The 15,095-nt window shown below is 41.0% G+C and overlaps 1 protein-coding gene across 1 annotated transcript in view; it reads right to left on the bottom strand.

The window, feature by feature from the left end:
* Nucleotides 1–11,289, bottom strand: part of LOC103346414 (uncharacterized) — a 41,736-nt gene extending 30,447 nt beyond the window's left edge. The window contains 1 exon segment of the mRNA XM_089312503.1: nucleotides 10,555–11,289. Within this exon segment, the coding sequence (XP_089168629.1) occupies nucleotides 10,555–10,581 (27 nt within the window). The 5' untranslated portion in view covers nucleotides 10,582–11,289.
* Between the last annotated feature and the right edge of the window lie 3,806 nt (nucleotides 11,290–15,095).

Raw genomic sequence — 15,095 nt, 5'->3', positions numbered from 1 at the left:
AAACAATATGTTTCACTTTGTGTTTCTATGGGGGTGCAAACTGTTGAAATCTTTACTTAATGTATACTAAACTGATCCTCTGTAAAAAAAAAAAAGAAAGAAATTATCAATTCCCAACTTGACTCTAACTGGGATTAACATGACAATAGGTCTGATCTGATTTCATCATCATTTAAAAAAAATCATCTATTATTTTTCACTTTATGTTTCTGTGTGGGAGCAAACTGTTGAAATCCTTACTTAATGTATACTAAGCTGATCTTCTGTATATTAAGATAATCGAAAATGAATCTTGATGTGAATGGAAGGGGCAAGGGAGTGGGAAAGGGGAGGGTAGTGGGTGGGAGGGACGGCATGGGGGGGAAGCCATTGTAATCCATAAATCGTACTTTGGAAATTTATATTCATTAAATAAAAGTTAAAAAAGAAAAAGTAAAAAAAAAAAACTTTAGTGTTTAAAGAAGAAAATAATATCCTGAATAAATCATTTTTAATCCTTTAAAATGATGCTTGATCTTACCTATTAAAATAATTTGTGGACCATCAATGGATCATATTTTACAGTAAAATAGTAATAATTTGGTACATTAATCTTGCTGGAAAACAGGGTGAATGCCTTGAAAAATCTTTGTGAATATTCTTTACCCAAAACATCCTGAAATTCATCTATCTATCACATCCAGTTATCTGTATATTTTTAACAAAGCTATATTTTAAAAACCACTGCACTTAAGTAGTAGTTTCTGACACAAATTAGGCAAGAGACAAATATTTGGGTGTCATGGAGCTCCTGCTTTTACTCCTCCCACGGCCATCTTGTATGAAACTAGTCTAATGAGAATTGCCATGAAATTATAGACAAACTCTTGAGGATTTGAGTGATGGTCTCATGGGCCATTGACTGTTGGCCCACAGCTACTGGTCATTTTTTCTATGTATAGTGTATGAATTGTGCCATGCAAATGCCTGTATCAGCACTTATCTGGTAATTGCCTTTCAGTGACTTCATTCTGCAAATTGAAGGACCTCAGTCTTGAACTTCAATCTTACATAACTTCACCTCAGACCCAGAATAAAATTATTACTTAGTTCCCAGCATCATACAGTGTAAACAGAAAATGAAGTTGTAGGCATCAAACAAGAATAGTATCATGAAATAGTGAATTCCCTTGTCCTTTCTAAAAATTATTGCTCCCCATAGTGGTAGCCACACACTTCTGACAGCAGGAGTTGCTGATTTTAGAATTATGCTGGAAAATTCTGTGGGGATTCCTGAGAAGAAAGTGGGAAGGCAGCATGCAACACTCAATTGTTGTTGATTGATCTTTTACAATTCATTTTCTCTCACTGATTTTAAATACACCTTTGTTTTTATTTGACAGGTAGAGTTATAGACAGTAAAAGAGAGACAGAAAGGTCTTCCTTGTGCTGGTTCACTCCCCAAATGGCCGCTGTCACCAGCGCTGCATTGATCCAAAGCCAGGAGCCAGGTGCATCTTCCTGGTCTCTCATGGGGGTACAGGGGCCCATGCAATTGGGCCATCCTCCACTGCCTTCCCTGGCCACAGCACAGAGCTGGACTGGAAGAGGAGTAACCAGGACTAGAACCTGGTGCCCATATGGGACGCCAGTGCCACAGGTGGAGGATTAACCAAGTGAGCCATGGCACCAAACCCTAAATACACCTTCTGACCAGCATTTCTAATTTCAAGCACTTAGAAATAGGAGCTCTGACACTTGATTTTACTAAATCAATAATGAAAAATATAGTCCCTAAGATAAAAAGAGAGTGAGGATCACAGACTGAAACTAATTCAGGATCCTACAAGGACTAAATTTGAGGTCAAGCTTGAGCTACTTATCACTAATAGAAGCAACCGGTGTTATCTGATCAAGTTTTACTAGATGGGAATGGTATCCCATATTTGTGCCAGTTTGTGTCCCAGTCTCTCCACTCCTGATCCAGCTCCCTGCTATTGAACCTGGGAAAATAGCAGCAAAAGATGGCCCAAGTGTGTGGACCTCTGCCCACACCACAGTGCCAGCCCTAAGAAGTCTTAAAAACCTAAAGAAAGAAAATGTATAATATATCAATTATAGTTGTATATAGGTATAAATTTCTGAAAAGTACATAATTTCATCCTTTTAGTCATCTAAAACTTATTTGTAAATTATATAATTAAAAAAAGATAAAAAGACATTGATTCTTATGTCTCTTCAGCATAAGACATCAACTTTTCCAGGTTCTAGATGCACTTATTCACAGATTTTCATAGAAGAAATCAGTAATGTGGCTCAAATAACAGTCTTACCCAGGGAATCCCCCTAAATTTAAACAGGGTGCTCAATACCATTTTAGAAAAGTTCCAAAATATGTATCAGAAGAAAAAAATTATTTATTTGGTACATCTCATTTTAACTATAGTATTACCTAAATTTCCAATAGTCAGATGTACTCAAAAATTCCCACAGGTGGGAGAGATGGCCTAACACAGTGAGTAATTATTAAAATAAAAATTTTAAGCTACAACTTAACTAGGGAAAATAACACTCCACAGGTCCCAAACTAAAATAATTAAGATGACATAATAAAAGGAAACTCAATGTCTTCATGCATTAAAATGTATTACATTAAACTTAATAAACAAAAAGGTGATTATTCCAGCTGTTTCCCACTTGGCAGCCCAATTTTACCTGTTGAATCTGGAAAAAAGTAAATGGCATCTCATGGTAGATTACTAAAATCTTAATGCTATATGCCATCGATTATGTTCACCATACTTTATATCTAATATTAACATATCTCATGCCTCTTAGTAGATAAATGACCTGTCTTAACTATTACAAAAGTGGCAAATGTGTTTTTGCTCAAAACTTTTCCAACAGCTCCTCAGTCTAGTTTGCCTTCACTTTGGAAAGACACTTTTTCTAGGGTATACATGAGCATCTCATTGACTTGGCCATCAAATATAATTTTTGCAAAGAATTTAACTGTACCCAGCTTTTATCAGGAGCACAAGAATATATCACATTGATGACTTCCTCCCTTCATGAGACTATTTGACACACTTGTGAAGAACATACAATGCTAATACCTTTTAGCCCTTCCTGGGTTTTGGTGCAATGCATGCCTCATTTAAAAAATTAACTGTCATGGATGCTACAAATCAGTCCAGCTTATATCCCCCTCCTTCCAATGAAAAGTCAAATTGAATTCTGTAGGCACTATCCTTAGTGCTCTCAGTGACTTCACTCATGGAGATCATATGCCTTCTAAATTCTCTGGATCATTTGTGATATCCACTACTTCTCAAGGGCTGTGATGCAAGGAATAACCTCTCTTGGAACCTTGCTATGTGCCAGTAAAATTAAATTAGATTTCTATTAATTGTGCTAGACTGGAAAAACAGTCACCTACACACCTTGAGCCTGTGATTCTCCAAACCTTGTTATCTAGTAGGACTTTGGCCATGGATATAGAACAGTAAAACATGAGAATGGCTACTAAGGCCTCCTTAATAGATGATGGACCCAAACTTGGCATACTCCATTTGGCTTCCAATGTCTGCTGTCTATGTCCAGATGCCAGGGTACAGCAGGAGGTCACTATTCTAACAATAATAAAGAAAAACCATTTAAGTTCAGCTGGACACCATTCTACTGACTGTTGATTTCATTACTATTAATCTGGATGCCTTCACTGGTGACAATCCAGAGACCCAAAGTAGTCACAGCATTATCTGCTAACAAAAGCTTAAACCAAGAATTATGGATTAATATCTGTTATAACACGATTCCTCAGAACCCATCTAGTCCAAACCTTGAGAGTTGGAAGCTGTTATACTTGGCCCACCCATATATAGGACGTTAATTGTGCCAGATGGGCTCTATATCCTTGTACTGCAAGGAAGATGTCATAGATATTGATGCTCCAAACTTATCCAGCTCCCTGCTAATGTGTCTGGGAAAGCAGCAAAGGCTTGCCCAAATGCTTGGGCCCCTGAACCCATGTGATATCTGGAAGAAGCTCCTATCTCATGAGATCAGCCTGGTCTAGCCCCAGTCATTGCAGCCATTTTGGAGGAGAACAAACCAGAAGGAAAATCAGTCTCTCCCTTTCTCACTCTAACACTGCCTTTCAAATATATAAATAAATCTTTTAAAATGTAATCATTTCAATAGATTCCTCAGTGCTCAATCATGATGACTTTTACTATCTTAAGGACATTTTCATTTCTTTTTTAAAGATTTGTTTATTTGAAAGGCAGAGAGGAGGACAGTGTGCTGCAGTATGCAAAGCTGCCATCTGTTATACTGGAATCCTATATAGGCACCAGTTCAAGTCACACTTGTTCCACTTCTGATTTAGCTTCATGCTAATGGCCTGATAGAGTGGAAGATGGCCCAAGTACTTGGGCTCCTGCCACCCCCATGGGTGACTCAAAAGACGCTCCTTGTTTCAACCTGGCCCTACACCGGCCATTGGAGAAACCACGGGTGTGAAACAGATGATGGAAGATCTCTCTATGTCTCTCTCTCTCTCTCTCTCTAACTGTGACTTTCAAATAAAGAAGTACATAACTTTTAAAATGATTTTAGAAAGGGCAGAGAAACACACAGAAAGTGGGTGAGGAAAGAGAGGAAGAGAGGTCTTGCTTATGTTGGTTCTCTCTCTAAATGTTTGCAACAGCTATGGCTGGACCAGGCTCTCAGGTCCCATAATAAGTAGTAGATCTTGCACATAGGTGAAAGGAACTGAAGAATTTGAGCCACTACCCTATGCTTCTCAGAGATATTAAGCAGGAAACTACTATGGAAGTGAAACACTGAAAACTTAGATTAGCACTGCAATATAGAATGTGGGTATCACATGCAATGACCAACAAATCAGAAAACCTGGAAGAAATCAAGACACATGCTAGGTAAAAAAATTGAGCCATGAAGACATATAGAAAACCTAAACAAACCAAAAACCGAAACAGATATTGAATCAGTAACAAAAACCCTCCAAAGAAAAGCCCAAGACCAGAAAGCTTCACTGCTAAATTCTACCAGACTTTTAAAAATAGAACTAATTGGCCAGCACCGTGGCTCAATAGGCTAATCCTCCAGCTGTGGCACTGGCACACCAGGTTCTAGTCCCAGTTGGGGCACCGGATTCTGTCCCAGTTGCCCCTCTTCCAGGCCAGCTCTCTTCTATGGCCTGGGAGTGCAGTGGAGGATGGCCCATGTGCTTGGGCCCTGCACCCCATGGGAAACCAGAAGAGGCACCTGGCTCCCAGCTTTGGATCAGCACGATGCACCGGCTTCAGCGTGCTGGCCACGGCGGCCATTGGAGGGTGAACCAATGGCAAAGGAAGACCTTTCTCTCTGTCTCTCTCACTGTCCATGCTACCTGTCCAAAAAAAAAAAAAAAAGACTAATTCCAATACTTCTTAAGCTATTCAAAGCAATTGAAAGAGAAGAGTATTCCCAAACTCCTTCTGTTTGGCCAGTGTCACCTTATTTTCTAAACCAGAAAATGATACAATAGAGAAAGAGAATTAAAGAACAATATCTCTGATAACCACAGATCCCAAAATTCTCAACAAAATACTAGCTAATAAAATCCAACAACAGATCATAAAGATAATTTACCTGGACCAAGTGGAATGTACCTATGGTATGCAGGGATAGTTCAACATATGCAAATCAATAAATGTGATATGTGACACTGGCAAACTAAAGAATAAAAACCACATGATGATCAATAGAGGAAGAGAAAGTATTTGATAAAAAACAGCCTTTCATTATAAAAACCTTAAGCAAGTTGGGAATAGAAGGAACATTCCTTATCACAATCAAGGCAATATATGACAAATCTTCAACCAACATCATATTGAATGGAAATCATGGAAGCATTTCCACTAAGATCTGAAACCAAAGTTGCTCTCCCTCACTACTGCTGTTCAATACACTACTGACAGTTTTAGCCATGGCAATAATGCAAGAAAAAGAAATCAAAGGAAAACAAATTAGAAAGGAGAAAGTCCAATAATTTGTTTGCAGATGACATGATCCTAAATATTGGGAAACCAAAAGACTCCACCAAGAGATTATTGAAACTCACAAGAAAGTTTGGCAAAGTTGTAAAATATGAAATCAACACACAAAAATCAATAACCTTTATATACACAAAAATGCCATGGCTGAAAAATAACTTATCAGAACAGTGCCATTCTCGATAACCATAAAATTTTTTATTACCTTGGAATAAATTTAGTCAAGGGTGTGAAAGATCTCTATAAGAAAAATTACAAAACATTAAAGAAAAAAAAGAAAACACAAAAAAAGGAAAAATCTTTGATGTTCATAAATTGGAAGAACAAATATCATCAAAATTCCCATTCTACCAATAGAAATTATTTTTAATTTTACTTTTACAATCATTTATTTATTTGAGAAGAAGTTATAGACAGAGAGACGGAGAGACAAAAAGCAATGCCTTCTAACTGTTGGTTAATTCTCCAAATAGCTGTAATGGCTGGTGCTGGGCTGATCTAAACCCAGGAGCTAGGAGCTTCCTCCTCATCTCCTATGTGGATACAGGAGCCCCAGCACTTGGGCCATCTTCCTCTGCCTTCCCAGGCCATGAGCAGAGAGCTGGATCAGAGGACCAGCTGGGACCCAAACTGGCATCCATATGAGATGCCAATGCCACAGACAGAGGCTCAAACTACTATTCCACAGTGCCAGCCCCTCAAAAGCAATTTACAGATTCAACATGATCTCAATCAAAATACCAACAACATTCAGAAGGAAGACCTTTCTCTCTCTCTCTCTCTGTCTATAACTCTACCTGTCAAAATAAAAAAAATAAAATAATTTTAAAAATGAAAGAAATACAGCATCACCTGAAGGTTCAGCAGCATGACAAGTAGGGCCCTGTGGTGGCTTATTACTGGATAGTTGCTCAAGTTGATCTGAGGTGTGTTTGTTGGCAGCCATTGTTTGATCATTATGTATTTCACCAAGGGGGTCATTTATATGCCATGCAAACTAGAATGAAGATTCATAATAAAACTCATGAGTGTCATAAATTTTTTATCAAAATTAACAGGTCAGTTAGGAGCTCTTATTAATAGTTGGGGGCTGGCACTGTGGTGCAGCAGGTTAAAGCCCTGGCCTACAGTGCTGACACACCATATGTGCTCCAGTTCAAGTCCCAGCTGCTCACTTCTGACTCAGCTCTCTGCTCTGGCCTGGGAAAGAAGTAGAAAGATGGCCCAAGTCCTTAGGCCCCTGCACACATGTGGGAGACCTGGAAGAATTTCCTGGCTCCTGGCTTCAGATCAGCACGGCTCTGGCCATTGTGGCCATTTGGGGAGTGAACTAGCGCATGGCAGAGGTCGACTCTCTTTTTGTTAGACCGAACTTGGATGGGACTCAATTATCCCAATGAGAGACTTCAATGATACAAAAGCAAAGAGGTTTATTGTTCTAGCTTGATCTAGGGTCCACTCCTCCAATCATCACAGTGGTCATCTGATGAGGACCCATCCCATATACTTTGTGGGGTTTATATAGAGTTTTCAGAGACATTCTACATATTATAGCACCACTCAGCAAATCGTCTCATTCTGCGGGAATTTAAAGAACATCTCTTAAAATTGATTAGTAAATCCAGTGGTGGGAATAGACCTAGTAAAGGTGGTTAGATGGCTTTGGGGGTGATGCTTTTTAAAATGATTGGCTAAAGTGTAGGGTCCAAACCGCTAGGGTGTATGTTCCAAACTACAGGGATTTGGGATATTATCAATCACCTTAATGTCCTAAAAAGACACCTGGAAAAGATTCAGATTCCTTTTGAAGCATTCATCAGTAGCCTCAACCAGTTTTTATTGTCCATTTAATGGCTCCAATAATTTATGGGTACATAGGGCTGATGTTGGCAAGATCCTAAAAACACCCTTTGAACCCTGCTTCAGCAAATGAAAATACAGAAAATATATATTGGAAATAAGCTTTATTAATTTACATGCATGAAGAGAAGTTTTTAAAAGGCATACTATTTGGACACATCATATTACTTTGCTGTAAAATTCTAAATCTAATGAAAGAGTCCAGAATTGTCTAGATTAGAGATTATCTTTTTGTTTTCCTTAAGGCTTATAAAACAAATACAAATGTCCTAAAGTGCTAGATTAACCTGAAAAAATTATGTTCAAAACACAATTTTTATTCATTAGAGTTTAACATTGACAGAAGGGAAAGTCATTCAGTAAAGAGGTAGAAATGCTTTCAGACTTAATATTAAGAATGTTGGTTTCCCAAATGCTTTTTCTTATCCATTCAGCTTAAGGCGAATTGGTATTTGCTGCATCAGCAGTCTGACTGCATGTCTTAGGGAATGAAAAATAGAGGTCTGTAGAGATGCCTGAAGAGTTGGTGCTTTTAAGTTAAGATTCTTCTCAGCTGCTGAGGAGTACGTTCCATCGAGTGCATAACTATGAATGATTCAGAAGATTTATAAGACTTAAGATACTCAGTTGTTAAGTTTATGAATTTTGTGGGAAATTATGGACTTACTGTGTCACCGGAATTTGCTGCGTTAAAAAAAATGAATACAAAGATTCTTTTTAAATAAAACTTAAAAAAGTATAGGCTTGTATTGAACAAGATGTATCTAAACTTCATAAAATGCTGTTATTTTAATACAAAACATACATAAGCATATGTTTTAAACATAAATAATTGATTATGAAAGCTTGTGTTTCTACTCAAATACACTTGTGAAAAGAAATTACAATTTATCCCCAAATAATCTAGAATTTCCTAACAGTATCTAACTTAAATAATGAAGGAAAACATCCTAAAACATCTTTTGTTTGTGTGAACTTAATTACAGTACCTTAAATTAGCATTCTCCATCCCAAAGGTTATTAAAAGTTTTGAAAGGGAGATAAACTCCATGAGGTTGTTAGATTTTCTGTTCTAAATTCTTCATGTACTTGGGGCTGGTGATGTGGTGCAGAGGTTAATCCTCTGCCTGTGGTGCCAGCATCCAGTATGAGTACTGGTTCTAGTCCTGGCTGCCCCTCTTCCAGTCCAGTTCTCTGCTGTGGCCTGGGAAAGCAGTGGAAGATGGCCCAAGTGCTAGGTCCCCTATACCTGTGTGAGAGACCTGGAAGAAGTTCGTGGCTTCTGGCTTCAGATCCATGCAGTTCTGGATATTGTGACCATCTGGGGAGTAAACCAGCAGATGGGAGCTCACTCGCTCACTCTCTCTCTCTCTGTGTGTGTGTGTGTGTCTTTGCCTCTCTGTAACTCTGACTTTAAAATAAATAAATAATTTTTTTTTAAAGTAACTGGCCAGCGCCGTGGCTCACTTGGTTAATCCTCTGCCTGCAGTGCTGGCATCCCATATGCACACTGGATTCTGTCCCATTTGCTCCTCTTCCAGTCGAGTTCTCTACTGTAGCCCAAGTGCTTCGGCCCCTGCACCTATGTGGGAGACCAGGAGGAAGCACCTGGCTCCTGGCTTCAGATCAGCACAGCGCGCCAGCCATAGTGGCCATTTGGGCGGTGACTATCGGAAGGAAGACCTTCCTAACTCTGCCTGTCAAATTAAAAAAAAAAGTAACTGGCCCCCTTAATTACAACCATATGGACTGCAAGATAATCAGCTTGGTGGAGCATTGAGTGACTGTAAAGAACTAGAGAAGAAAAATTGATACTTTTCTGTATTTATGTTTTCATAGCTCTCCACTATGAAAATGCAGATTGAAGTAGCTCATTATTAACTCACACGGTAGACTTGCATTAATTTCAGCTCACTTCTCACTTTGCAAAGGGATTAGCAGCAGGTAATAAAAGTTCACATCCCTAATAACATGAGAAGAAAGAAGGGTTGAAGACAGAAATCGAAACGCAGGAAAATAAATCAGCTAGGTTTCCATGGCCTCAAGCTCCAGATTGAAAAAGAGTCTGTTAATTAAACACGGAGGAGCGATCAATCCACAAAGCTACTGCACAAGCTTCACGTGCTGCTGGGAAAGTCAGCCAAACACACAGCGCCCCAGCTGAAAATGTGTCCGCGGGGTCCAGCATGGGGGCCAGGAGCCAGAGCCTACTCTGATCTTCCATCTCCACCTCTCCACTGCCTCAGGCTCTGGCTCAGGGCCGCCGAGCCCCGCCCAGCTGGAACTACCAGGGGATATAGCCGGAGGCCAGCCACAAGGCATTCTCTGACCCACCCAAAGTGAGAACTGGGCTTATTTAAATCTAGGGAATGGGACTCCTTCCTTCAGCGTGCTCTCAACTGCCCTGCTGGTGCCGTTCCTCGTCCAGTGTACTGTAAGGAGAATTTGAGCGAGGCAGCCCATGGGACTGGCCGAGCATCGGGAGACTGGGAAGCGGCGGTGGGAGACACAACACCTGGGCCCCAGACTTGACTCTGCTGGAGAAGCTCCCAGCATCACTGAGAAGCAAGTGATCGAGGTCTGGGAGCCGCCACCCGCCATCGCACCCTCCCCTCTCCCACACACACATCTGTGCCCCTCCTGTTCTCCATACTTGCTGTGGAAAATCTCGGGAGCACATCCCCTTCCTTCAGGACACACAGGGAGCAAAGCGGAGAGTGTGGGACAGGAGAAGTCGCTGGAACTTGGGGCCCACGGTGGCAGATGCAGAGGCACAGAAGCAGTGGGCGGCAGGTCTGGGGTGTGTGCTCCCGAACCGCCTGCAATTGCACTTGCAGAGCAAGTCTCCCCAGTGAATGTGGGAGAAGGAGCAGCGCGGCCTCTCAGGGACCTCTCTGATCAGTAAATGAACTTCTGTTCCCAGCCCCGAGCCACAGGGAAAGGCACGCATGCGCACGTTCTCCCACATGCACACGCACAGGCGATCAGAGCAGGAAACGTTAGAGCACCGGGTGACTCTGGGAAATGGAGTCCAGGCCAGGGCATTCCTAGATAGACTTACTGGCCCTCTCCTAGGGCTTCAGTGTGGGGTGGGTGGAGACAGGCTGGGAACCAGAGAGCGTTTGCTTTTGTTTCCATCCCTCCTTCCCTTCCTTCCCACCCCAGATCTCAAGGGTCAGCTGCTGTTCTTCCTTTCTTGAACAAAATCTTAAGAAGTGACAGCCACTGCTGCTGAGTCCCAAATCCCGGTTCCCTCACACACGCTGTTTCCCTCAGGAAAATCCCCTGCTGCTTTATTCCTGGACAGCTTCTCTCAAGTAACCCATGACAAGGATTTCAATGTAACTCTCAGCACAGGTGTACACGGCACAGTTTAACATCTAGATTTGAGAATACGATTTTTATTTGTGTCTTTTATTTGTGGTTCTTTTCAAAGCATTTTACACCACCCTCTAATTCACCAAGTACAAAAAAAAAAAAAAAAAAGAGAACTGGATACAGGACTAACATTGCCAAGTATCTTCTAGGGGCCAGATTAACAGAGTAAATGCCTTACTTTGTATCAATTATACCTTGGGTTAATTCTGGAGACCATATTCTCAATTTACAAAGAGAAAGCTGAGGTGGAAAGAGATTAGAATTGAATTTGCCCATGGAAGTATGGTAAAAAAAAAAGTCTAGGTTAAAGGCCAACCAACATGAAATATTGGTTTAAGAAGTCTTTCGGGACCAGCACTGTGGCATAGTGGGCTAAGCCTCCGCCTTCAGCACCGACATTCTATACGGGGGCTAGTTCAAGTCCCTGCTGCTCCACTTCCAATACAGCTTTCTGCTGTAGCCTGGGAAAGCAGCAGAAGATGGCCCAAATGCCTGGGACCCTGCATCCACATCAGAGACCCAGAACTTCCTGGCTCCTGGCTTTGGATCAGCTTAACTATGGCTATTGCAGCCATTTGGGGAGTGAACCAGTGCATGGAAGACTTCTCTCTCTCTCTCTCTCTCTCTCTCTGCCTCTGCCTCTCTGTAACTCTGCCTTTCAAATAAAAAAAATCTTCTTTTAAAAAAAGAAATATTTCTTTTATCTTGGAGCTCAGTTTCTAAAACCCCAGATTTCTCATCTCTAAAATAAAAAGTGAGGGAGAGGAAGAGTATCTACAATCCTAATCTTCACTGTAGAGAAACACATAGGATTATAACTTATCTAAAAAAGAAAGGAGGTTCAAAATTGCTATTGCTGTATGGTTATTTTTCTCATGCTTAATATCAAGATAGCATATAAATATTATGCATTCTTAGGTATATTTGTGGTGTTTGATTTTTAAGATTTTAAGTAGAAATGTAAATGGAAGCAGGACGACATGGAGTTCTGTTTGTGATTACTTCTGTCAATTATAATTCATGGGATTAGAATTGCTGGATTAGGAATGCTTAAATGTATCCATTCATTTCACACTAATGTTTATTATGTCAGGTGATATTCTTTGTGTAGACTGCTTTTTCTTGCCAGATTGAAAATTCAGGAGGGCAAGAAACATGTTTGCTTTGACATTGAAACTCAGCATCTTGATAGAGTCATTCTTTTAGTTGAATGAATAAATGAGGCTATAAAAATTAAACAAATACAATTTCTGATCCCCAATAACTACCTAGTTGAAGAGACAATGAAATAGATATCTATTTGATAACACACACAATTAGATGAATGTATAATTTGTTGCTCAGAGACAACTTTGATAATAAAAGAGACATATTCATAATGACACAGGGTTGAAATGTATAAACAGAAACCATCCAGGGCCAAGCAGGTTAAATGTTCACCCTAGCTTTGTAAGACTTCCCATTCACTATTTAGTAAGCATTTACTGAGCATTCTTTTGTGTGGTGTGTTGAAAGAACTACCAGCCACATGATTTTCCTAGTTATTGGAGTAAGAGAACCTGAGCAATCAGAAAAATGTTTGGATGAACTAAGAGGCTTTACACAAAGGTAAGAAAAACAAAAAGCAGAGAGGTCAATTAAAAAGTATATCAAAGGTAATTTAGTAGGACCTGAACCAAGGTATGGTGGTAGTGGGAATGAAGAAGAGGCAACAGATTACAGGGAGATCCAAAAGGCAGAAACAACAGGATTTCAATGGTAGATGAAAACAGGAGGGAACTCATGTGTAAATCTTCATTTGGATTTTATTATTTAATGGACAAGGAGTTCTCAGTACATTCATGTTCATCAGTAATTAAAGGCTACCTCCAACTGACATAAACTTCCCCTAAATCCAAGACACAATCTCATGGGTAGCTACTAACTATAAGCCTTATGTTGATCATCAAGCCAAATATTTTTAACTGCTACAATCTACAATGGTCCTCATTATGATGCAGTTACTTAGAAACTAGAAGACATAATCCATTTCTATAAGAAAGGTCTAAATAAAAAAGTAAAATTCAGGGGCTGGCGCTGTGGCACAGCAGGTTAACACCCTAGCCTGAAGTGCCGGCATCCCATATGGGCCCCTGTTCAAGACCTGGCTGCTCCACTTTCAATCCAGCTCTCTGCTATGGCCTGGGAAAGCAGTAGAGGATACTTGGTCCCCTGCACCCACATGGGAGACCTGGAGGAAGCTCCTGGCTGCTGGCTTTGAATCAGCACACTTCTGGCCATTGTGGCCAATTGGAGAGTGAACCATCAGATAGAAGACCTCTCTCTCTTTCTCTCTCTCTCTCTCTCTCTGCCTCCCCTCTCTCTGTGTAACTATGATTTTGAAATAAATAAGCAAATAAATATTTTTAAAAGGAGTAGTAATGCTCAATATTTATAAAAAGGCCAGCGCCGTGGCTCAATAGGCTAATCCTCCAACTTGCAGCACCGGCACACCAGATTCTAGTCCCGGTCGGGATGCCAGATTCTGTCCCGGTTGCCCCTCTTCCAGGCCAGCTCTCTGCTGTGGCCTGGGAGTGCAGTGGAGGATGGCCCAAGTGCTTGGGCACTGCACCCCATGGGAGACCAGGAGAAGCACCTGGTTCCTGCCTTTGGATCAGCACGGTGCGCCGGCCGCAGCACGCTGGCCGCGGCGGCCATGGGAGGGTTTAACCAATGGTAAAAGGAAGACCTTTCTCTCTATCTCTCTCTCTCACTGTTCACTCTGCCTGTCAAAAAAAAAATTATAAAAAAAGTTAAGTTAAAAAACCCACAAAATCATATATTTCAAAGCTAAATTTGGAATACCACACTAATTCACAATTTATAGATTCATCAACCTTAGGTAACTAAAGCACAATTAAGCAGGAAAGAAGTAAAAAAAATTCCTTGGGGAGGGCCCAGCACTATGGCATTGTGGGTAAAGCTGCCACCTGTAGTGTGGCATCCCATATGGGCATCGGTTCAAGTCCTGGCTGCTCCACTTCTGATCCAGCTCTCTGCTATGGCCTGGGAAAGCAGAAGAAGATGACCCAAGGCCTTGGGCCCCTGCACCCATGTGGGAGACCTGAAGAGGCTCTTGGCTCCTGGCTTCAGATTGACACAGCTCCAACCATTGCAGCCAATTGGGAATGAACCAACGGATGGAGGACCTTTCCCTCTCTTTCTTCCTCTCCTTCTCTTTCTGTGTAACTATTTCAAATAAATAAATAAATCTTTAAAAAAAAAACAATTTCCTGGAATAGCCAAAATGCACATTATAAAGTCCAAGTAAGGTGTCCACTGGCTCTCCATATCATGACTCATAAAAACTCACTCTGTCCTGGCTACTCTGATATGAGTGGATGGACACAAAGCAGAAAAGAAAGCAATAGGTTTGAGCAGTGAATAAATGGAAAGGGCTCCAACAACAATGCTGCAGAGCTCTGTGGCTCCTAACTGAATGGGCTATGCAGGCAGGCATCTCCTTAATTTCTGCCATGCTCTCAGTTGTCATAGGACCATGGAACTGAGCACAAGAATCGGAGCTTCCAAGGCCAACATCCACAATTCACTTAGTGATAGTGGAGCTCTGTAGCTTCGCTTCATGAGTACAACTAAACCTCCACACTTGATATGTCCTCCTGTTAGGATACACTGGAACTGGAGAGTGTATGGGGTCAGAGGGAGTAGAGGAGCATGGTGTGTAGGTCTCATGGTGGTGGTTGCTGTGCAGAGGGAGGGGTGGAGGAGGAGAAGAGCAAGAGCACCTAGCACTGTGGGAATGAGGAGCAGAGGAGT

The sequence above is a fragment of the Oryctolagus cuniculus genome, chromosome 13, assembly GCF_051225735.1.
Source record: "Oryctolagus cuniculus isolate XC-2025 breed Fujian yellow rabbit chromosome 13, ASM5122573v1, whole genome shotgun sequence".
Classification (NCBI taxonomy): domain Eukaryota; kingdom Metazoa; phylum Chordata; class Mammalia; order Lagomorpha; family Leporidae; genus Oryctolagus; species Oryctolagus cuniculus.
Note: the sequence above shows the minus strand (reverse complement) of the source record. Positions and strands in the feature narration are given on the sequence as shown.